Here is a 19,115-nt window from a genome sequence, read left to right on the forward strand (position 1 = left end):
TCCTGAGTGAGGTAACACAATCACAAAGGAACTCACACAATATGTACTCACTGATAAGTGGATACTAGCCCAAAACCTAGGATACCCACGATATAAGATACAATTCCCTAAACACATGAAACTCAAGAAAAATGAAGACTGAAGTGTGGACACTATGCCCCTCCTTAGAAGTGGGAACAAAACACCCATGGAAGGAGTTACAGAAACAAAGTATGGAGCTGAGATGAAAGGATGGACCATGTAGAGACTGCCATATCCAGGGATCCACCCCATAATCAGCTTCCAAATGCTGACACCATTGCATACACTAGCAAGATTTTACTGAAAGGACCCAGATGTAGCTGTCTCTTGTGAGACTATGCCGGGGCCTAGCAAACACAGAAGTGGATGCTCACAGTCAGCTAATGGATGGATCACAGGGCTCCCAATGGAGGAGCTAGAGAAAGTACCCAAGGAGCTAAAGGGATCTTCAACCCTATAGGTGGAACAACATTATGAACTAACCAGTACCCCTGAGCTCTTGACTCTAGCTGCATATGTATCAAAAGATGGCCTAGTCGGCCATCACTGGAAAGAGAGGCCCATTGGACACGCAGACTTTGTGTGCCCCGGTACAGGGGAACGCCAGGGCCAAAGGGGGGGAGTGGGTGGGTAGGGGAGTGGGGGTGGGTGGGTAAGGGGGTCTTTTGGTATAGCATTGGAAATGTAAATGAGCTAAATACCTAATAAAAAATGGAAAAAAAAAAAAAAGAAAAAACAAAAAACAAAAAGCAAGAGCTTGAGAGGCAGCTCAGCATTTAAGAGCACTTGCTGTTCTTGCAGAGGACAGGTTCAGTTTTCAACATCTAGGTATGACAGCTTATAACAGTCTGTAGTTCCAGTTTGGGAGGGGGGGTCCAACTATCTCTTCTGATCTCAACTGGCATCCACACATAACTCAAATCACAGTAAATCTTCAAATCTGCTTGCAGTATGAAGTCCTCTTACAATACCCATGGGCTTAACCTAGTGTCATTGTACAGATGTTTAGTGTGCACACTTGTTTTCCTCTTCCTGCTTGTTGAGGAGAAGGGGTACTTTGAAACATGGCTGCTGGTCAAAATATGCTGTTAGTCTGGATGTAGAGGAAGAAGCTGGAAAGTACTGTTTTTCTGATTTCCTTCTGAAAGAAATTATCACTGTGAGCTCATGCATGCTAAACAAGCATTTTATTACTGCTTAAGTAATAAATTACTGCTTATTAAGCCAGCAATTCTAAAAAAACAAATTTAATTGTCATCTAGGAAGACTGGAATTTCTCAAGATGGTCTGTGAATATCAAAGGTTTGAACTAGAAATGAAAGACAAAGCTCAAAGTTCTTCTTGATGGATGGAGAATGGAGAGTAGTTTACTAAGTTACCAGAGTGCCCACTGGGAGAGAAGCCATCTCTTTAATAGTTAACAACTGTTTTTACTTGAATCCCTTCAGGTTATCCATCCTATTATTAAAATAAACGACTGGTGTGAAATAATTGAATGTAAACGTCCTGAACCCAACAGATGTGTTTTACTGAGTTCCAATTTTGATGTGTGAGAACACACACCTGTACTCTACTGAACTGGTCAAACACAGGAAGGAGAGTACTAAGAGAAAAGCTAAAGCCACCAACTAGTCGAAGTAATTGATGGAGCTGCCGTAAGAAAGCCTTGGCTTCAAAAAGGGAGGGAGATGGCAGGCGTTGTGATTTGCGCGATTAATCTCAGCATTGAGGCGGCGAAGACAGAGGATTGTACGGGTTTAAGAGCAGTCTCAGCCTGGGCTTCCCCTTTCCCTCTCTTTCCACTCCCCAACATAAAAAAGAGAGGTGACAGGAAACTAGGAGAGAACTGGAAATTGAAAACAAACAAACAAGCAAACAAAAAACCCACACGGGCATTGAACAATTTGAAAACCGCCATGTGCGAAGTGTCAAATCGTGAAGTATTGGTAGGGTAGCCTGCTGGTGTTCGCCTAAGCATCGGGTCGGTTAAGACTCCAGCATTGCCTGTCTTGGGTTCCTCCTGTATCTGCCATTACACAAGCACAAACCTTCGAATGCCGAGCTGTGGAGATGTTTTGCTACCCCAGAGAGAAGGGCAAATAAAAACAAAACAAAACCCCACAGGAAGCAGGTAGGAGAAAAACGCTGTAACCTGCCTCAGAAACAGAAGCGCCAGTCCCCCCGCACTGCGAGGGAGAGGGGGCGGGGCTTCGTTTCGTCATAAATCGGCGCCGGAAGTTGGCGAGGCAGCGCCGGAAAAAGCTTTTGCGTGCTCAGAGAAGGGACGCTTCTTCCAGCTGTGGAGGTAGGGAGTCTCCGGCTGATGATTTTGGAAGTAAATTTGTGGCAAAACCAGGAGAGACACTTGGCTTTAAAATCTTTGTGGGCAGCCGGGAGAGGTAGCACACTCCTGCCATTTGAGCGCTTGGAAGCAGAGGTAGGAGAATTCCGCCTTCAACCAGCGCCTTGACTTTGAGCCTGGCTTAGGTTACAAAGTGAAGACTCTCAAAGTCTTTTCAAAGAACCAAGCGCGTAAATAAAGATCCCCGGTGGAGTTAGTCTCGAGACAAGCTTTGATGGAGCTATTGCTCCTAGGTCAGATCTGAATTCCTTTGAGGAGTGAGATTGGGCAAACAAACCTCTCCTTAGCCTATTAGTGTATTACTCTTGTGTAAAGAGTAATACACTCTAGGATCGTGAAGACTGTAATAAACATTCCCCCTGGTGTTTATTATTATTGAAATTGTGGGTTTTGTTTTGTTTTGTTTTGTTTTGTTTTGTTTTGTTTCGAGACAGGGTTTCTTTGTGTAGCCCTGGCTGTCCTGGAACTCGATTTGTAGACCAGGCTGGCCTGGAACTCAGAAATCCGTCTGCCTCTGCCTCCCAAGTGCTGGGATTAAAGGCGTGTGCCACCACCGCCCGGCGAAAATGTGTTTTATTCTTAAGACCCAGCCCACACCACAGTTTGGGGGAACTATAGGTATAGATAAAGAATTGCGACTTTTCCTTTTTTTTTTTTTTTTTTTTTTTTTGTTTCCCCATCTGTAATACTGGGTATTTATCCTTGGGCCTCTGCATGCTAGGCAAACATTCTATTGCGTTTTTCTCTAAGGCCGGAAAATAAGAACCTTGTATTGCGTCTGAGAAAAAAAAAAAAGAGGCATGTTTTGTGCGAAGACCCTGATACTCAGTCTTTGTCTCTGATTTCAGGCACTAACAATGGACGCTCAGAAAGATGTTCAACCACCAAAGCAGCAGCCAATGATATATATTTGTGGAGGTAAAATTGACATTCATTTAAATAATGCTTTACTTAAAAAAACAACCACCACCCAAAAATCCTCTCTTACATGAGTAAAATTATAACGTGGAGCACTTTAGCGATTGTTAATGTAAAATCCCCCTCCCTTATTAAGATCTCTTCCTTTTATCTGGAAAAGGTGTACTGCCTACAGCCCTTCTTTCTCCTTGGTCTGTTTTGGCAATAATCGGGCACTTGGATGCTTTGGTGCCTTTTGGTTTGCTCCAGTTGAAATCTGTAGTTATCATTTGCTTCCCCCATAGTGTTTCTCTTTCAAGCATTGAATAAATGTGCTTTCTTTCCCAGAGTGTCACACCGAAAATGAGATAAAGTCCAGGGATCCCATCAGATGCAGAGAATGTGGATACAGAATAATGTACAAGAAAAGGACTAAAAGATGTATCCTTTCAAGCACATGTTCTAAATGTGCAGAGGAAGTGACTAATACTTGGACTGATAAAGACTAAGACCCGATAAAAGTAGTAATAACTTTTGGATTATCTATTTTTTAAGTAGAGTGCATGTGGACTTATTAAGAATGAGAGCTGAGAGAGTGGAGACTCCACAGGAGGTACACCCAGATTAATTATTTTAATAGGATTTATTTTTCCCAAAACTTGGGCGGCGGGGCCCGGTGAATTCAAGGCCAGCTTGGTCTATGTTTAGTATTCCAGACCAGCTAGAGCTACTTAGTGAGACCCAGTCTCAAAGAACCAAATGGGGGCTAGAGAAACGGATCAGCAGATAACAGCATTGCCTGGTTTATCCAAGGGCCCATTTCTAGAACCATGATTGCTCACAGTCACAGGTGGTTGGATAGACAGACCCCTGACCCTAGGGACCCAAATGGTACAATATATGCATGCAGGCAAAAGCACTCATGCATAAAATAAACCTAAGTAAAGAAATTTAAACCCTAATAAGTACATTTTCAATTTATTCATTTATTTAGGGTATCACTGACCATCCTAAAACTCTGGCCTCAAACTCAGAGATCTGCCTACCTCTTCCTACCCCCAACCTCCAAATACCAGGATTAAAGGCATGTACTGCCAATGTGTTTCTTCCCTTTTTTTTTTTTTTTTTTTTTTTTTTTTGTAAACATGATTAGCATTTTCATGTACCATTCATTATGGGCTCTCAGTAAGTCTTTTTTACTTCTCAGGAAATCTTTGTTTTTACTAGTAGTCATTGTTTGTTGTTGGTTATGAACAATCTAAAGTATAGAAGAAGTTAATAACTTAATGAAAAATAGTGAGGCCTACAAACTGTTTCATGTTAACCAACACAAACTCTTAAAAGTCAGCCTGCTCTACAAAGTGAGTTCCAGGACAGCCAGGGCTATACAGAGAAACCCTGTCTTGAAAAACCAAAAGGAAAAAAAAAGTCATCAATTGCTTCAGTGAGTTTTTTAAAAATATTTTTGCTTATTTATTCTTTATATTATTATATGTTACATTAGTAATTTATGTTATTTATCTTGTATCCAAAAAAGTGAGCTACTGAAAATGGAAGTAGTGCACTTTATTTTTTTAGATAATCTCTGGTGGTCATAGTGAACTTCATTCTTTTGTTCATTTTCTATCCAATTGCAAGCGTGGTGCAGGGGGTGACTTGGAAGCCTTAGTCTTATACAATTTTAAGTACTGTTTAAAATCCTTAACTCAATTCAACAGTGGTGGTTTTTGATGCTCGATGAAATGTGGGAGTTCAGAAGTATCTTCATTCATACATTTGCCTCATTGATGTTTCTCTTTAATGTATAGCATTTGGCTTAGTTTACTTAATGAAAACAACTGTATGCCTATGATTTCATTTAGAAATACAATTGTATTTTAATACTTTGTATAAAGGAAATTTTGGTTCAATATATGGCTTAATTTATTGCTTTTGTAATCCGTCACACAGTGAAGATTAAAAGTGTTTCCTCAAACCATTTCTATTCAATGTCTTGTTAGAAAGCCATCAAGCCAGATGACTTGCTTCAGGCCCTGGGATCCACGTAGTGGAAGAGGAATGGACTCCTGAAATGGGTCTGTCCTCTGACCTAGACTTGGGCATGTGCATGTAGAACACCCACAGAGAAGAAGAACTAAAATAGAACATTGAAAAAGGTCTGAAGAAGTAAGTCCCTTGGAAACGACTGCACTTTGTCAACAACTCTAAACTATCCAGAGTACTTGCTAGCTGTAGAACTGTAAAAAGTCAGGCCAGGCAGTGGTGACGCACGCCTTTAATCCCAGCACTTGGGAGGCAGAGGCAGGCGGATTTCTGAGTTCCAGGCCAGCCTGGTCTACAAAGTGAGTTCCAGGACAGTCAGGGCTATACAGAGAAACCCTATCTCGAAAAACCAAAAAAACAAAAACAAAAAAAAAAACCCCAAAACAACAACAAAAAAGAACTGTAAATAGTCAAAAGTAATGGATAAAAATCAGAAGCGAATAGACTAAGACAGCTGGTCAGAGGACTGGCTCAGCAGTTGAGAGCACTTGCTGTACTTTCAAAGGTCCCTGGTTCTGTTTGAATATCCATGTTGGGTCTGTCCTAACAGACTGGAACTCCAGTTCCAGGGCATCTGACACTGCCTTCTGGGTGTGTGCATACAGTCCACACAGACTTTGGTAGAATAAGTTTCCTCACTTACGTAGGTGCACACATCCCTCAGACCACATAGTTCTGGGCATTGGGTGTAGTGAAACCTGTCTGAAATCCCACTGCTTGGGAGGTAGAGGCCGGAGGATATAGAAGGGGTTCAAGGTTGTCTCTGGCTACGTAGCTACGTAGAGGCTAAGAGTGACTACTAGAACAGCCAGCGCTCCTCCAAGGTGCTCCCCTCTGTTGCTTTACTCTGTGTCTTACTAAGTTTTCTGGACTCTGCAAATCCTCCTTCCTCCTGGGTAATTAGGAGTGCAGGCCTACACTACCAGGCACAGCTTGAAATACTTTGCTGTTGAAGAGCTCTGTAAGAATAAACTTTGTTGGCTCTTGTGAGTTAGCCGTGTAACTCTTACTAAGCCTTTTTTTTTTTTTTTTTTTTTTTTGGTTTTTCGAGACAGGGTTTCTCTGTGTAGCCCTGGCTGTCCTGGAACTCACTTTGTAGACCAGGCTGGCCTCAAACTCAGAAATCCGCCTGCCTCTGCCTCCCGAGTGCTGGGATTACAGGCTTAAGCCTTTCTTTACATATCTCTTTGTTGGTCTCTTTATGACTACAGATATTTTTTTTGCTTGCCCACAGTCTTCAGATTATTTTGACCTTTTTCAATTCAGCACAGATTGTATAGCCAGAAGAAAACATGAAGTGTGGAAAGAAAATTACAAGCCCATGCATGGCATGACAGCCTTTCTCCAGATTGTTACAGTTTTTCCTCTGCAGGAAATCAGTGCTTCGGAAGTTCAGGTGTTTGCTTGAGACTCGCTTTGCTGTCTGGATGCTGTTCACATAAGTGAGACAGCTTAAGGATTATCCGAAAGATTGAGTCTTCATCTATAAATATGCAGTTTAGCATTCTCCAACATGAAACCCTAAGTAAGTATATAAATGTAATGGGTTGAGCATTGGAATTGATACCAGCCACAGTGGCCCCTTCCTGCAGACTTTTCTAAAAAGGAGAATTTATTGGATTCCTGTTATGAACTGGGCACCAAATCTGAAATGTATTTAAAATGGAAGTTTCTCCACAAAACGACCTCTACTGTTTTATTCATCTGAATTGCTTCTGTCAATCATGTTTGTATCTCCAGCACTCTAAGGGGTACCTTGCTCTTCACCATCCTCTCAGGAAATGTGGCTGTAGGAAAAGAGGAAAATGTGCCTTTCATTTATTCTTGTTCAAAGGATGGTAGATAAGTAAACCTAGTGTGCAACAGAGTCTGACGTTTCAATTAAGTATTTCAGTTACGTAGGACTAGACACCACTTCCCTTAGGAGTACAGCGGTCTATTAACAGCGTTTTAAGTGGTGTATGTGGTACACACCTTTAATCCGAGTACTCGGGAGGGAGAGGCAGGCGTATCTACAGAGGGAGTTCCAGGATAGTCAAGGCTACACGCAGAAATCCTGTCACGAAAAATCAAAACAAAGCAAAAAGAAACACCTTCTAACTTACTGTAAAACAGACTAAATCCCAAGGGGGCGGGGGTCTGCCCTCTGTGAGGGCAGAAATTGGCTGCGGCCTGTGAAGCCAATCAGCGGGCAGCAGGGGTAGCCAATTGCGGGTCAGAGGGCTTAGTCTCCGCCCAGCCGCATTGGGCACCGGCTCGGGTCTCGGGTCGGCATCCTCCGCTGGCTACAGAGACCCAGGTGAGCACCCTCGGGGCGTGGAGAAGCGGCCGCACACGCACACTGTCGACGAACGTCCTTTCTAGTCTGGGAAGGCGATTGGATCTTTCCACCGCTGTGGTTCACACGGGGGTGGAGTTGCCGCACTGTGGTTTCCTGGGGACAGCCATCTGCTTCAGCCCCCAGCCCAAGCCGGAGGAAGGACTCCCTGCGCCAAAGCTTGCAGGTTGGCCCAAGAGCTAGTTCCCAGGCTCGTCCTAGACACTTTACCTGGGTCTGGCGGTGCCTGGAAACCGTTGCCATGGCTGGGGCGTGCCACTTCCGTTTCTGGCTGCAGAGGGCGCCGGCTGCCTGAGTAGGAGAAGCTGAGTTTTCACGTTACTGGGGTTACCAGGAAACGCTATGGTAGTTTGCACAGGAGATATTACTACTACACTGATTAGGAAATACAGGAAATGAATGTGAGCAGGGTGATGGCAAATAAATCAGACCCAGCCATGATCAAGCTTTTAGACAGAAAGACTGAAAAGAAATACGGAAAAATTCTCCCGAGAACAATCTAAATGCCCAGAAAGCTAACATTTCTAATTGCCACAGGTTTAAGGATTTTACACAGGGAAATAAAAAGAAAGAAAGAAACATACTTCAGAAGAACTTAGAAAAGCTTGTGAGTCTTGATGAATGTGCTTTTATTGCGTAGTGTGAACGTAAGTTTGTAATATGTGCTTTTTGTGTGTTTGTTTTTAATTGTCAGATTGACACAAACTGGGGTCATCTGGCAAAAGGGAATTAAAACTGAGGAATTGCCTCTATCAGATTGGAAAGTCTGTGGGGTATTTCTGATTAATGATTGATGGTGGAGGGTCCAGCCTGCCGTGGGTGGTCCTGGGAGTTATAAGAAAGATGGCTGCCTTGGGAAGTGAGCCAGTGAGCAGCACCCCTCTATGGCCTCCGATTCAGCTCCTGCCTCCATGTTCTTGCCCTGAGTTCCAGCCCCACTCCATTCAGTGATGAATTGTAATCTGTGAGATGAGATAAGCCTGCTCCTTCCCAAGTTGCTTTTGGTCATGGTGTTTGTCCCAGCAACAGAAGGAAAACTGGGTTTGGTTTGGTTTTTCTGCCAAATCTATGTTAGTGTGGAGATTTCATGACAGAATACAAAAGTTTTATAAATCTGAAAGCTTTTTAAAAATAGGGTTTTTGTTTTGTTTTGTTTTGTTTTGTTTGTTTATTGAGATGGATCTCACCATGTAACCTTGACTGGCCAAAACTTGATATGAAGACCAAGCTGGGGGGCTGGTGAGATGGCTCAGTGGGTAAAAGTACCCGACTGCTCTTCCAAAGGTCCAGTGTTCAAGTCCCAGCAACCACAAGGTGGCTCACAACCATCCATAACAAGACCTGACGCCCTCTTCTGGTGTGTCTGAAGACAGCTACAGTGTACTTACATATAATAAATGAATAAATCTTTTAAAAAAAAAAAAAAAGAAGACCAAGCTGGTCTAGAACTCAGAAAGATCCGCCTGCTCCCAAACTCTGGAGCTAAAGGCATCTGGCTCCACTTTGTGTCTTTGTTTAATTCTTTAGATTTTTTAAGTTTGGGGAAGGAATTAAGAGTGTTTTAAACAGACTACTATTTTATTATATAAAGATTGTGCCTGCATGTGTGTCTGCATCACACATCCTGTGTCCACAGAAGCCAGAGACAGCCCCAGATGACCTGGAGGAGAAATGACAGGACTGCTGTGGACACTGGCAGTCCACCCCGGGCTCTGCTCTCGGCCACTGAGCCATCTCCTCAGTCCCACACTTAGCAACCGACTGTTACGTGCCAACCTGTTGAGATACACAACTTCATTTCAGGAGGCTTTGTCGCTTGTGCCCACATCTGTGTGGGAGGGCTTAACTTTCTAGCACCCAGTGACAGCTTCACTTCATGTCAGAAGCATGCAGTTCTACTTCATCAAGAAGCCCTCAAACCTGATTTTTATATAACCTGTAGTTTTTGCACCCGAATGTTTTATCGTTCTGTCAGGCCTTGTTTAAGGTGAAGTCTTAGATAATACATGTATGATGAATATTTTGACTTGGTTAATATTGAGAGGAAAGTTCAAAACAGACAACCTTCCTCTTTGAGGAAAAAAAAAATCACTCTGCTTATTTCCCTCTAAGATCACTCAGGACTACCTAGATTGAGCTAAATTATATATACATACATATATACATATACATGTGTGTATATATATTATTACATACATATGATAATGTTATATGATATATATAATTGAGCTAAATTATGTATATTAGATTCACATCTGTTTTTTTACATTATGTTTCAGCCATGACTGCTAAGGCTAAGGACTGTCCATCATTGTGGGGCTTTGGAACAACAAAAACATTTAAAATTCCCATCGAACATTTGGATTTCAAGTATATTGAAAACTGTTCAGATGTGAAACACCTGGAAAAAATTCTTTATGTGCTGAGGTAAGCATTTAAAAAATGATTTCATGCTTTTTATGCCATTGCCTTCAGGGAGACAAATCAACAATGGAAGTGTTGGGGAATTTTCAAATATTGAAGTCAGTACATAGGTCCCTGATTGGTTTGATTCTGTGGTTTTGGACCACATGAGACATGGCTGGTTAGGATCCAAGTGGGTAGTCAGCTGGCCTCCATTGGCTGTCCAAGAAAAGGTAAAGCCATGGAAACATGCTACTGGGGGAGGCGCACTTTTTGGTTCTCTGACAGCTAAGGGTGACTCTCTGCTGCCTGATCCCAGGGAAGATGGTGGAGAGCCTGAAACAGGAAGTTATCCGAGCCTGGTGATGTCAAATCTTGTATGGGTGTCCAGATGTAGTTGTTTTGAGTGCCTCATTCTCAGCCGTTCCACTTCAGGAAGCCTGAGAAGGGAAGCGAGCTTTTAACAATGCAGCTGATTGTCATGAGTTTCAAGAGTCTCTGCCCCATGGAGTACCAACCTGGGATGTCAGTGGGTTTCCTGAGAGATTGGATTTGAAGAAGAGCGTTCGGCTGCAGAAGCACTTGTGGCTCCTGAGCCAACAGCCTTCCCAGGATGCAGTCATGATTCTTGGCTCTTCACTGGTCCTTGCTTTTATTTTCTCTGACCTTCTTCCCTTTAAAAGACTTATGTATGTATGTATGTATGAATGTATGTATGTATGTATGTATGTATCTTGGCACATGTATGCCAGTGCCCAAGGAGGCCTGTGGAGTTCAGAACTTCATCTAGCTTTCTAGGGAAGGGATTCTGTTTCTTGAGTGGTTTACTTTAAGAGTGTTTTGTCTAAGCTGTTTCTCAGCCATTTTCTCCTCATACATTAAAAACCAACAAACAGTCCTGGAGAGATGGCTCAGTGGTTAAGAGCACTGACTACTCTTCCGGAAGTCCTGAGTTCAATTCCCAGCAACCACATGGTGGCTCACAACCATCTGTAATGGGGATCCGATGCTCTCTTCTGGTGTGTCTGAAGACAGCTACAGTGTACTCACATATATACAAATAATTAAATCTAAAAACAAGCAACAGTGACAAGGGCTGGGGATGTTTTACAATGTCTGCCTCGTATTCATGAGACACTGGGTTTGAGTCACATCAGTGGAATTTGGTGGCAAGCATTCGCCGTCCAGCACAAGGAATGTGAGCCCAGAAGGATTAGAAGTTCATGGTCATCCTAAGCCACAGGATGTAGAAATCAGCCTGGGCTGTATGAGACCTTGACTCAAAATGAGACTTTTTTTTTTAACAGAAACTCTTTGACATGGAAGCCTGCATTATCTGTCAGCCTGTCTCTAATACTGAATTTCCAGTATACATTTTGAAATTGCTCTGTGCATAAAATGAACATATATATGTTAGGAAAGAGAATATTACTTATTGAAATTAAATATGTATTATTTTATGCATATGGGTATTGAGCCTGTATGTACGTCTATGTGCATCCAGTAGCCACAGAGGCCAGAAGGTGTTGGTTGGAGGGAGTCAGATAGCCTGGAACTAACTGCACTGACAGAAGTGAGCTGCCACGTGGGAATGAAGTCAGGTCCTTTGGAAGAGCAGCCAAGCTGGCTCCCTGGCCCATAATTCAACCTTTAATGTGTGTAACTCACCTTGGTTTCTTTGGAGTCCTCAGCCCTGTGTATGCTGTAGATTTGCTGATGGGAATGGCCAGTGATGGCCGAGCCAGCCTCCCAGCTCCCGCCTTGCACAGCCCTTGAGATCAAGGATGGTAGAGCCTCGAAGTAAGATGCCAACTCTAAAATTAAACTGCTTTTTAAGGTCTGGTGAAGAAGGCTACTATCCTGAACTCACGGAATTTTGCGAGAAGTGCCTCACCAACTTGGCTCCTAAAAGTCGAGCTCTGAGGAAGGACAAGCCTGCAGAGACAGCATCCAGCTTTTCAGCGGAAGAGTGGGAAAAAATCGACAGTGATCTAAAGGTAGAGCAAGCATCCATCTCTGGCAAGCACGCTAACACTGTGCGTCCACTTCACTCACCTGAAATTCTGCCTTTCCAGCTTGTCACTGACCGGCTTTTCGGGGTGATTACTTCCAAAGGAATGGTGGCGTCATAATTCTAGTAATGTACTGTGAATTTGTGTGTGTGAATGCTTTCTGTATCATGTTCAACCATAACCAAATCACCATCTGTTTCTTTCTATAAAGATACTTGGAGCCGGGTGTGGTGCTGCCACCTGTAATCTTGGCACTGGGGAGGCAGAGGCAGGAGATGAGAAAGGGGTCAACCCTGGTCACACAGTGAATTGGAGGTCATTTTTCCCTACACAAGACTCAGTCACAAAAAAACAAAACCAGAAATACTTGATATTTGGCTGTGCTTATTTGTTTGTTTGTTTTGGACTTTCTTGATCCCCCCTAAATAAATTAGGAGAATTCAAGTCATTTGAGCAAAGAATTTAAAAATATTTCTGTCTAGATGGCAGTATTTTTATGGTAAATCTGGAGATCAGGTAGTGAAACCTTAGCTGCTTTCTTAGGGTCAGTGTTGCTGAGATGCACCCCCAGGGGGAGGCAACAGAAACTCGGGGGGAAATGGTGTACTCTGCTTATGCTTCCACATCACTGTTCATCACAGAAGGAAGTCAGGGCAGGAACTCAGACAGGAACGTGAGGCAGGAGCTGCTGCAGAGGCCATGGTGGGGTGCTGCTTACTGGCTTGCTCCCCAAGGCTTGTTCAGCCTACTTTCTTATAGAACCCAGGACCACCAGCCCAGATACAGCACCACCCACCATCACTGGGCCCCACCAGTCACTGATTAAGGAAAGGCCTTAGAGCCGGATGGATCTTATGGAGGCTTCTTGTCAATTGTGGTTTGCTCCTCTCAGATGACTCGAGCTTGTGTCGAGTTGACATAAAACTAGCCAGCATATTTGTTCTTTTTGTGAGTTGTTTTGCTTCGTTTAGGTGTATATAATAATGTAGTTTGTATACAATAATATGCTTATGTTTGGATTGAGACTGTATTGAATTCTTGTATATTTTAATTATTGGCAGTATATTATAGCCCAGGTAGACCTCAGATGGCCAGTTCTCTTATCTATATGTTTCAAGTACTGGGATTATCGGCTGCCACATTTGATTTCTTAATCGGTTTCAGAAGAATTAACAAGAACTAACATCTTTTTGTTTCCAGGTACAGTGGCACAAACCCATAATCCCAGCACTTAGGAGGCCGAGGCAGGAGAATCTAGATTAGCCTTTGCTGCATAGCAAGTCCTTGTCGCAAGCACGTGCACATGTGTGTGCCTGTGCACATGTGTGTGCCTGTGCACACAGTCAGGTGTAGTGGGAATGGTCTAAACTACTCTGGCTCCTGTCAGGTCGCACATTAGTACCTGCCTAGCAGCAATCTGTGTTTGCGAATGAAAGATACACACACATATACACACAGACACACACAAACAGGCAGTTCTAATCTTCCCCGCAGCTAGCACACATTTCCCTCCTGTAATCCTGGCTTAATGCCCTCTAGTTCTTTATTTTATCTCTTTCGCCCTGGCTCCTTCTGGGCGGCTCCCTAGTTTTTGTTGCCCATGACGATTTTCCTTCAGTAGCTCTAAATCTGATTCATCTTCTTTAGAATCATGGTGATTCCTTTCTTCCAGTTCCTCGCCTGCACAATCTAAAAGTCACGCTTCTCTCTCCGCCCAGCCATTGGCCATTGGTTCCTTTTTTTTGTTTTTTGTTTTTGTTTTGTTTTGTTTTTTGGTTTTTTGAGAAAGGGTTTCTCTGTGTAGCCCTGGCTGTCCTGGAACTCACTCTGTAGACCAGGCTGGCCTTGAACTCAGAAATCCTCCTGCCTCTGCCTCCCAAGTGTTGGGATTAAAGGCATGCGCCACCACTGCCTGGCCCCATTGGTTCTTTATTGATCAACCAAAAACCAGTTGGGGACAAGGACCTTCAGTGTTTGGACATGCAGATTCCCGATTAATTCAGAGCATTAGAACCACTCACTGGGGTGTGTTGGATTACTTCAGTAATCCCAGCCCTTGGGAAGTGGGTAAAATAGGCAGCAACATGAAAATTCTTTAAAATTCTTATTCTATTTACCTGTCTGTCTTGTCTGTCTGTCTGTCTATCCATGCATCACTCTGTGTGTGTGTGTGTGTGTGTGTGTGTGTGTGTGTGTGTGTGTATGTGTGTGTATGTGTGTGTTACCACACGTGTGGAGACCAGAGGACAACTTTAGGAGCCAATTATCGTCTTTGATTCATGTCTTGGGAATTGAACTTATGTCATCAATCTTGGTGGCCAGCACCCTTATCCGCTGAGCTCTCTCACTATCCATATATTCTTTTTGTATTTTCACTACATCCAGAGACAGACAGAGATACAGAGGGGTCGGGGTGGGGAGGAGGGAGAGAATGTACATGTATGGGGTGGAGGTCAGAGAAGAACTTGTGAGAGTCCGTTTTCTCCTGCAATTATGTGTCCTACGTTGAACTTGGCATCCTTAACAGCTGAGCCATCTCATGCCCACTCCCAAATATTCCTAATGACACTTAACTAGACACTAAAAATGTTAATAAAGTAAATTTTGTGTTATGGGTATTTATAACCATTAAGGAAAATGGAGCCCCCCCACCCCCCACCCCGCCCCGAGAGAACGACATGGAACTCGACTCTGAAGGCTGCTGCACAGTCTTTCTAATGCGTGGTCAGTGACTGCCATCTCTACAGCTGTCACCTTCTGCTCCATCCTTCTTAGAGTTGGGTGTCAGAAATCAAAAGAGAGGAAAATACATGTCACTTCCATGACCCTGAAAACCATCCCGGAGTGGAAGATCCTCTGCCTCCTGTCCGCGGCTCCACCTGCTGCCCTCACAGTGGCAAGGTAGGCCTTTCCGGAACGGGGGAGCGGGGCTGACAGGCATGGGAGGTGGCTCACAGGGATACCAGGGAGATGTAAAGGCAAGTAGCTTCACCCTCCTTAGGCTCCTCTTCTCTTCTCCTTTCTCATCACCACCCCCCCCCCCCCACACACACACACACTTTGTTATAGCGCTAGAATTTGAACCTGGGAGCTCACACTAGACAAGAGCTGCACCCCTGAGCTATGGCTCTAGACCTCTTTAACTTTTTATTTTGAGACAGTGCTTCCGTCAGAGGTCTAGGCTGGCCTTGAACTTGTGACCCTCCTTCCTTAGCTTCCCAAATAGCTGGGATTACAAGGCTGTGCTATCAGGCCCAGCTGTCCTCTTGTATAAGCTGTATCTGATAGCCTTTTCTGAAGGTGTGCATTTTAGGGTCAGCATTTTTCCTCTTTTATTTTTTGCCATTCTGTCTCTTCTACTCTGATCATTTTTTAAGAGCATAGAGGATATTCTCCTTCAGGGAAGAACCCTGTCTTTCTGGGGAGGTGCAGAGGCTGTGTTGCTGTAGAAGCCAGCTGACTGCCCACTTTGAGTGGTGTTGCAAGCACTTAGAGACCCCTCCACTCCCTGGGGCACATGCTTCTCTGGTTTTCATTCTTTGTACTTGGTCCCTATTTAGTCTTGCAACTCTCCTTTTTACCTCATGAGTTTCATGAAGACGGGGTCTGTTGGAGCTCCAAGTCCATCCAGTTCACTTAAAGTCAAATCTAGGCCTTTGAGTGCCTGCTCACCCTGTTGTTTGACAGAATGACTACCCGTCTTTCCATCTTCCTGTTCTTGTTATTCTTATATTTTTGTTGTTATTGACTTGTGTTTATTTATTACTATTTTTAAATAGGGTTTTACTATGTAGCCCTGGTCAGCCTGGTCTGAAATTCACAGGAATCTGACTGCCTCTGCCTTCCAAGTCCTGGGATTAAAGGTGTGCATCACCATCATGCCTGGCTATTTAGCTTTTTAATATATATTATTTAATAATTAATATAATATTTAATAAAATATATTGAAATATAAATATATTTAACATATGCACGCACAGTATATATGTATGTATATATACATATATATGTACACATGTGTGTGTGTGTGTGTATGCCATACTACTGTGTGCACGTCAGATTTAGTGCTGTGGGTTCTCTCCATCTGCCCTGTGGATTTGGGAGATAGAGCTGAGGTCTTTAGGCTTGGCAGCAAGCATGTCTACCCACTGAGCCATCTAACTGCCCCTCAGTTTTTCTAGAATCTTTGGTTTTATTTCTAAAACATTTCCATCAGTCTGCTCTCTCATAATTTACCTTCCTGCACCTCTGTGCTCCTCATTAGGGGCTCACAGGTAGTGGGAAACGCTGCCATCTGTAATCAGTGAATTTGTAGTCACTAATGGAGCACTGTGTGTTAAGTTTGTGCGTCTGTGCCCTAAACCATATGATATGGAATTCTTGACCTGGTCTTTATTTTTTAAATATTTATTACTCATGTATGTGTGTTTTGCCTGCATACCACATGCATAACTGGAATTACAAACAGTTGTGAGCTGCTGTGTGAGTGCTGGGACTTGAACCTGGGTCCTCTGGAAAAGCAGCATATGTGCTTAGCCACAGAGCCATCTCTCTAGCCCCTTGACATGACTTTTAAATGGCTTGTGATCCATTGGTACAGACAGATGGGCAGCACAGTGATTCTCAGATTGCATCCCAGGAAATCCTACAAGTTAATGTTTGTTTTCCTGTGAAATAAAGTCATGTTATATTGCCCAGGCTGGCCTGGAATTCTTGCTCTAAATGATTACCTTGCCTCGGCCTCCTGAGCAGGTGGACAGTGGGTATACACCACTGCATCCAGCAGTGCGGTTTGAACACAGTGTCAATACCTCACCTTTCCCTCTGTCTTGACCTCGGCACCAAGAGTAAAGCTGCTGTGCCTGACCTTGAGTCAAGGCTGGGGCGTCAAACCATGTGCACACGAGTACACACACACACACACACACACACACACACACACACACATACACACATGTGCACACGCGCGTAATATATTTTCATCCTCTAAATGGAATGCATATTTCACACAGGGATATTGAAGAACTATATAAGAATTTAAGTAACCCCAGTTTCTTTCTTTACTAAGTCTCTTCATATTTATTTATTTTATATGTGTTTTGCCTACATGTATGTATGTGCACCATGTGTATGTATGGTGACCAAGGAGGTCAGAAAAGGATGTAAGGTCCTCCAGAGCTGGAGTTACTTGTGAGCCTGCATGCAGGCGCTGGAACTGATCCTTGGTCCTCAGCCAGAGCAGCCAGCGCTCTTTCCTGCTGAGCCACTGCTCCAGCTCCGCTACCCCAGTGTCTCCTCAGCTCCTTTAACCACTAAGCTGTGCCATTTGTATTCGTTTTCTAACAAACTGCTTGGCTTTAAACAAGAGGAATGTTTTTTATAGTTCCAGAGGCAAGATGCTGACAACCAGGGCATTGGCAGGGCCATGGTCCTTTGAAACCTGTAGGAAAAGATCTCTCTTTGCTTTTTTGGTTCCTAGTATTGTCCTCAACTATGACAGCTGAGCTCTAGTCTCTACCTTCATCTTCAGTCTCCCTCCTCTTGGTACATTCCTCAGGTAGTAAGATGTGTTCTGGGAAATTAAGTACTCCTCTGTCTAATGGCTGTCATGCTTTCCTCCTGATTTCTCTGGGTACAGAGCCTGCCCTGCTTTCCCATCGTGAATCAGCAACAGGTCTGGGACCTGATCCTGGCCACTCTGCTCTGCCAGCTCACTGGAGCCCTTTCTTTCAGTTTCTCTAAGGGTGGAGGAGGGGAGGCCCACTCTTTAGTTTTCTCTGATGAGGCCTTTGTGGTTTTAATCCCAGATTGCTGTGGCTGTGTCTCCTGCCACATGGGGAAAGCACACAGCCATCAGTAAGAGGAGGAGGTCAGCAGGCAGGGAGGGCACACAGCCATCAGTAAGAGGAGGGGGTCAGCAGGCAGGGAGGGCACACAGCCATCAGTAAGAGGGGATCAGCAGGCAGGGAGGACACACAGCCATCAGTAAGAGGGGGTCAGCAGGCAGGGAGGGCACACAGCCATCAGTAAGAGGAGGGGGTCAGCAGGCAGGGAAGGCACACAGCCATCAGTAAGAGGGGATCAGCAGGCAGGGAGGACACACAGCCATCAGTAAGAGGGGGTCAGCAGGCAGGGAGGGCACACAGCCATCAGTAAGAGGGGGTCAGCAGGCAGGGAGGACAGGGTCTCTGAAGAGAGCAGAAACAGGAAAGTCCTCCCCAGCAGACCTGGGCCTCTTTTGCTGTTGTTGTTATTGTTATTTTTGTTTGGTTGGTTTTTGTTTTTTGGAATTAGTTTAAGTTGGATGTCTGCCTGACAAACAAAACAACCCTTCCTAATCCAGCAAAGTCGTTACTCTTGTCTCTCTCAGTGCCTCGGCTCTAAAAGAATGGGTGAGTTTAGTGCTATTTTTATTTTAAGAAACCATCACTGACATATGTGAGTTTTCGTGTATGTCCTTGGGATTAACTACAGATTTAACCCCTGTCTTTCACCTCAGGTTTGGTTACATCAGACACTGGAGTTCTTTTAACCCCACAGGGATCTGGTTTTTTGATCTGTTTCATTTGTTTATCTTATGCCAGTGTTCTTGGTGAGTTTAGGTTGAATGTATCTCATCAAATATGATTTATTCTTTCAGGAAACATATTCTAAAAGTAAGACAGCTAAGAAGAGGATTCCAAGGGATTATGCAGAATGGGATAAGTATGTTTTATATTTCTTTATTTAAAAGTTGTCTCTGAAAAATGCTCCACTGTTAAATGCTTTACTAATTTATAATATCATAAGCCTGATACATCAAGGGTCTCAAATTACTTTAGTAAAGTTACCATTTTACTGAACACTTCCCACCTTCTTTCTTGTTTCTTTTGAGACAGGGTCTCATGATGTAATCCAGGCTATCCTTGCTCTTCCCCATGCTCCCAGCTGCTATAATTCTAAGCATACACCACCACATCTGGTAGTCTAAGCTCTTCCAATTTCATTTTTTTTCATTAATAATGCCTTTTCTTTATTAAAAAAAACAACCATAAAATAG

The 19,115-nt window shown here is 43.6% G+C and overlaps 2 protein-coding genes across 14 annotated transcripts in view; both read left to right on the top strand.

The window, feature by feature from the left end:
- The first annotated feature begins 2,254 nt into the window (after positions 1–2,254).
- Positions 2,255–5,257, top strand: Polr2k (polymerase (RNA) II (DNA directed) polypeptide K). Of its 2 annotated transcripts, none has more exons than NM_001039368.2 (4): positions 2,255–2,458; positions 3,232–3,301; positions 3,629–3,721; positions 4,999–5,257. In NM_001039368.2, the coding sequence occupies exons 1-4, from the start codon at positions 2,345–2,347 to the stop codon at positions 5,019–5,021; spliced, it is 300 nt and encodes a 99-aa protein (NP_001034457.1). In that variant the 5' UTR covers positions 2,255–2,344; the 3' UTR covers positions 5,022–5,257. The 2 variants fall into 2 exon arrangements, with proteins under 2 accessions (NP_001034457.1, NP_075616.2); NM_023127.3 differs by having other exon boundaries at positions 2,255–2,326.
- Positions 4,474–19,115, top strand: part of Spag1 (sperm associated antigen 1) — a 59,393-nt gene continuing 44,751 nt past the window's right edge. For 3 of the 12 annotated variants that reach the window (NR_153381.1, NM_001359983.1, NM_001359981.1), the window contains exons 1-7: positions 4,474–4,724; positions 5,281–5,446; positions 6,696–6,848; positions 9,941–10,088; positions 11,902–12,061; positions 14,852–14,977; positions 18,717–18,781. Coding sequence is in view for 8 of the 12 variants with exons in the window: in NM_001359981.1 (NP_001346910.1) it covers positions 6,815–6,848; positions 9,941–10,088; positions 11,902–12,061; positions 14,852–14,977; positions 18,717–18,781 (533 nt within the window). In the remaining 4 variants the exon portion in view is untranslated. Of the gene's footprint in view, positions 4,725–4,998; positions 5,447–6,343; positions 6,849–7,103; positions 8,007–9,940; positions 10,089–11,901; positions 12,062–14,851; positions 14,978–17,271; positions 18,469–18,716; positions 18,782–19,115 lie in introns of those variants that run through there. The other 9 variants (NM_001359982.1, XR_001781540.2, XM_017316634.2 and 6 more) reach the window with 9 other exon arrangements.

This window comes from Mus musculus, chromosome 15, assembly GCF_000001635.26.
Source record: "Mus musculus strain C57BL/6J chromosome 15, GRCm38.p6 C57BL/6J".
NCBI classification, from domain to species: Eukaryota; Metazoa; Chordata; class Mammalia; order Rodentia; family Muridae; genus Mus; species Mus musculus.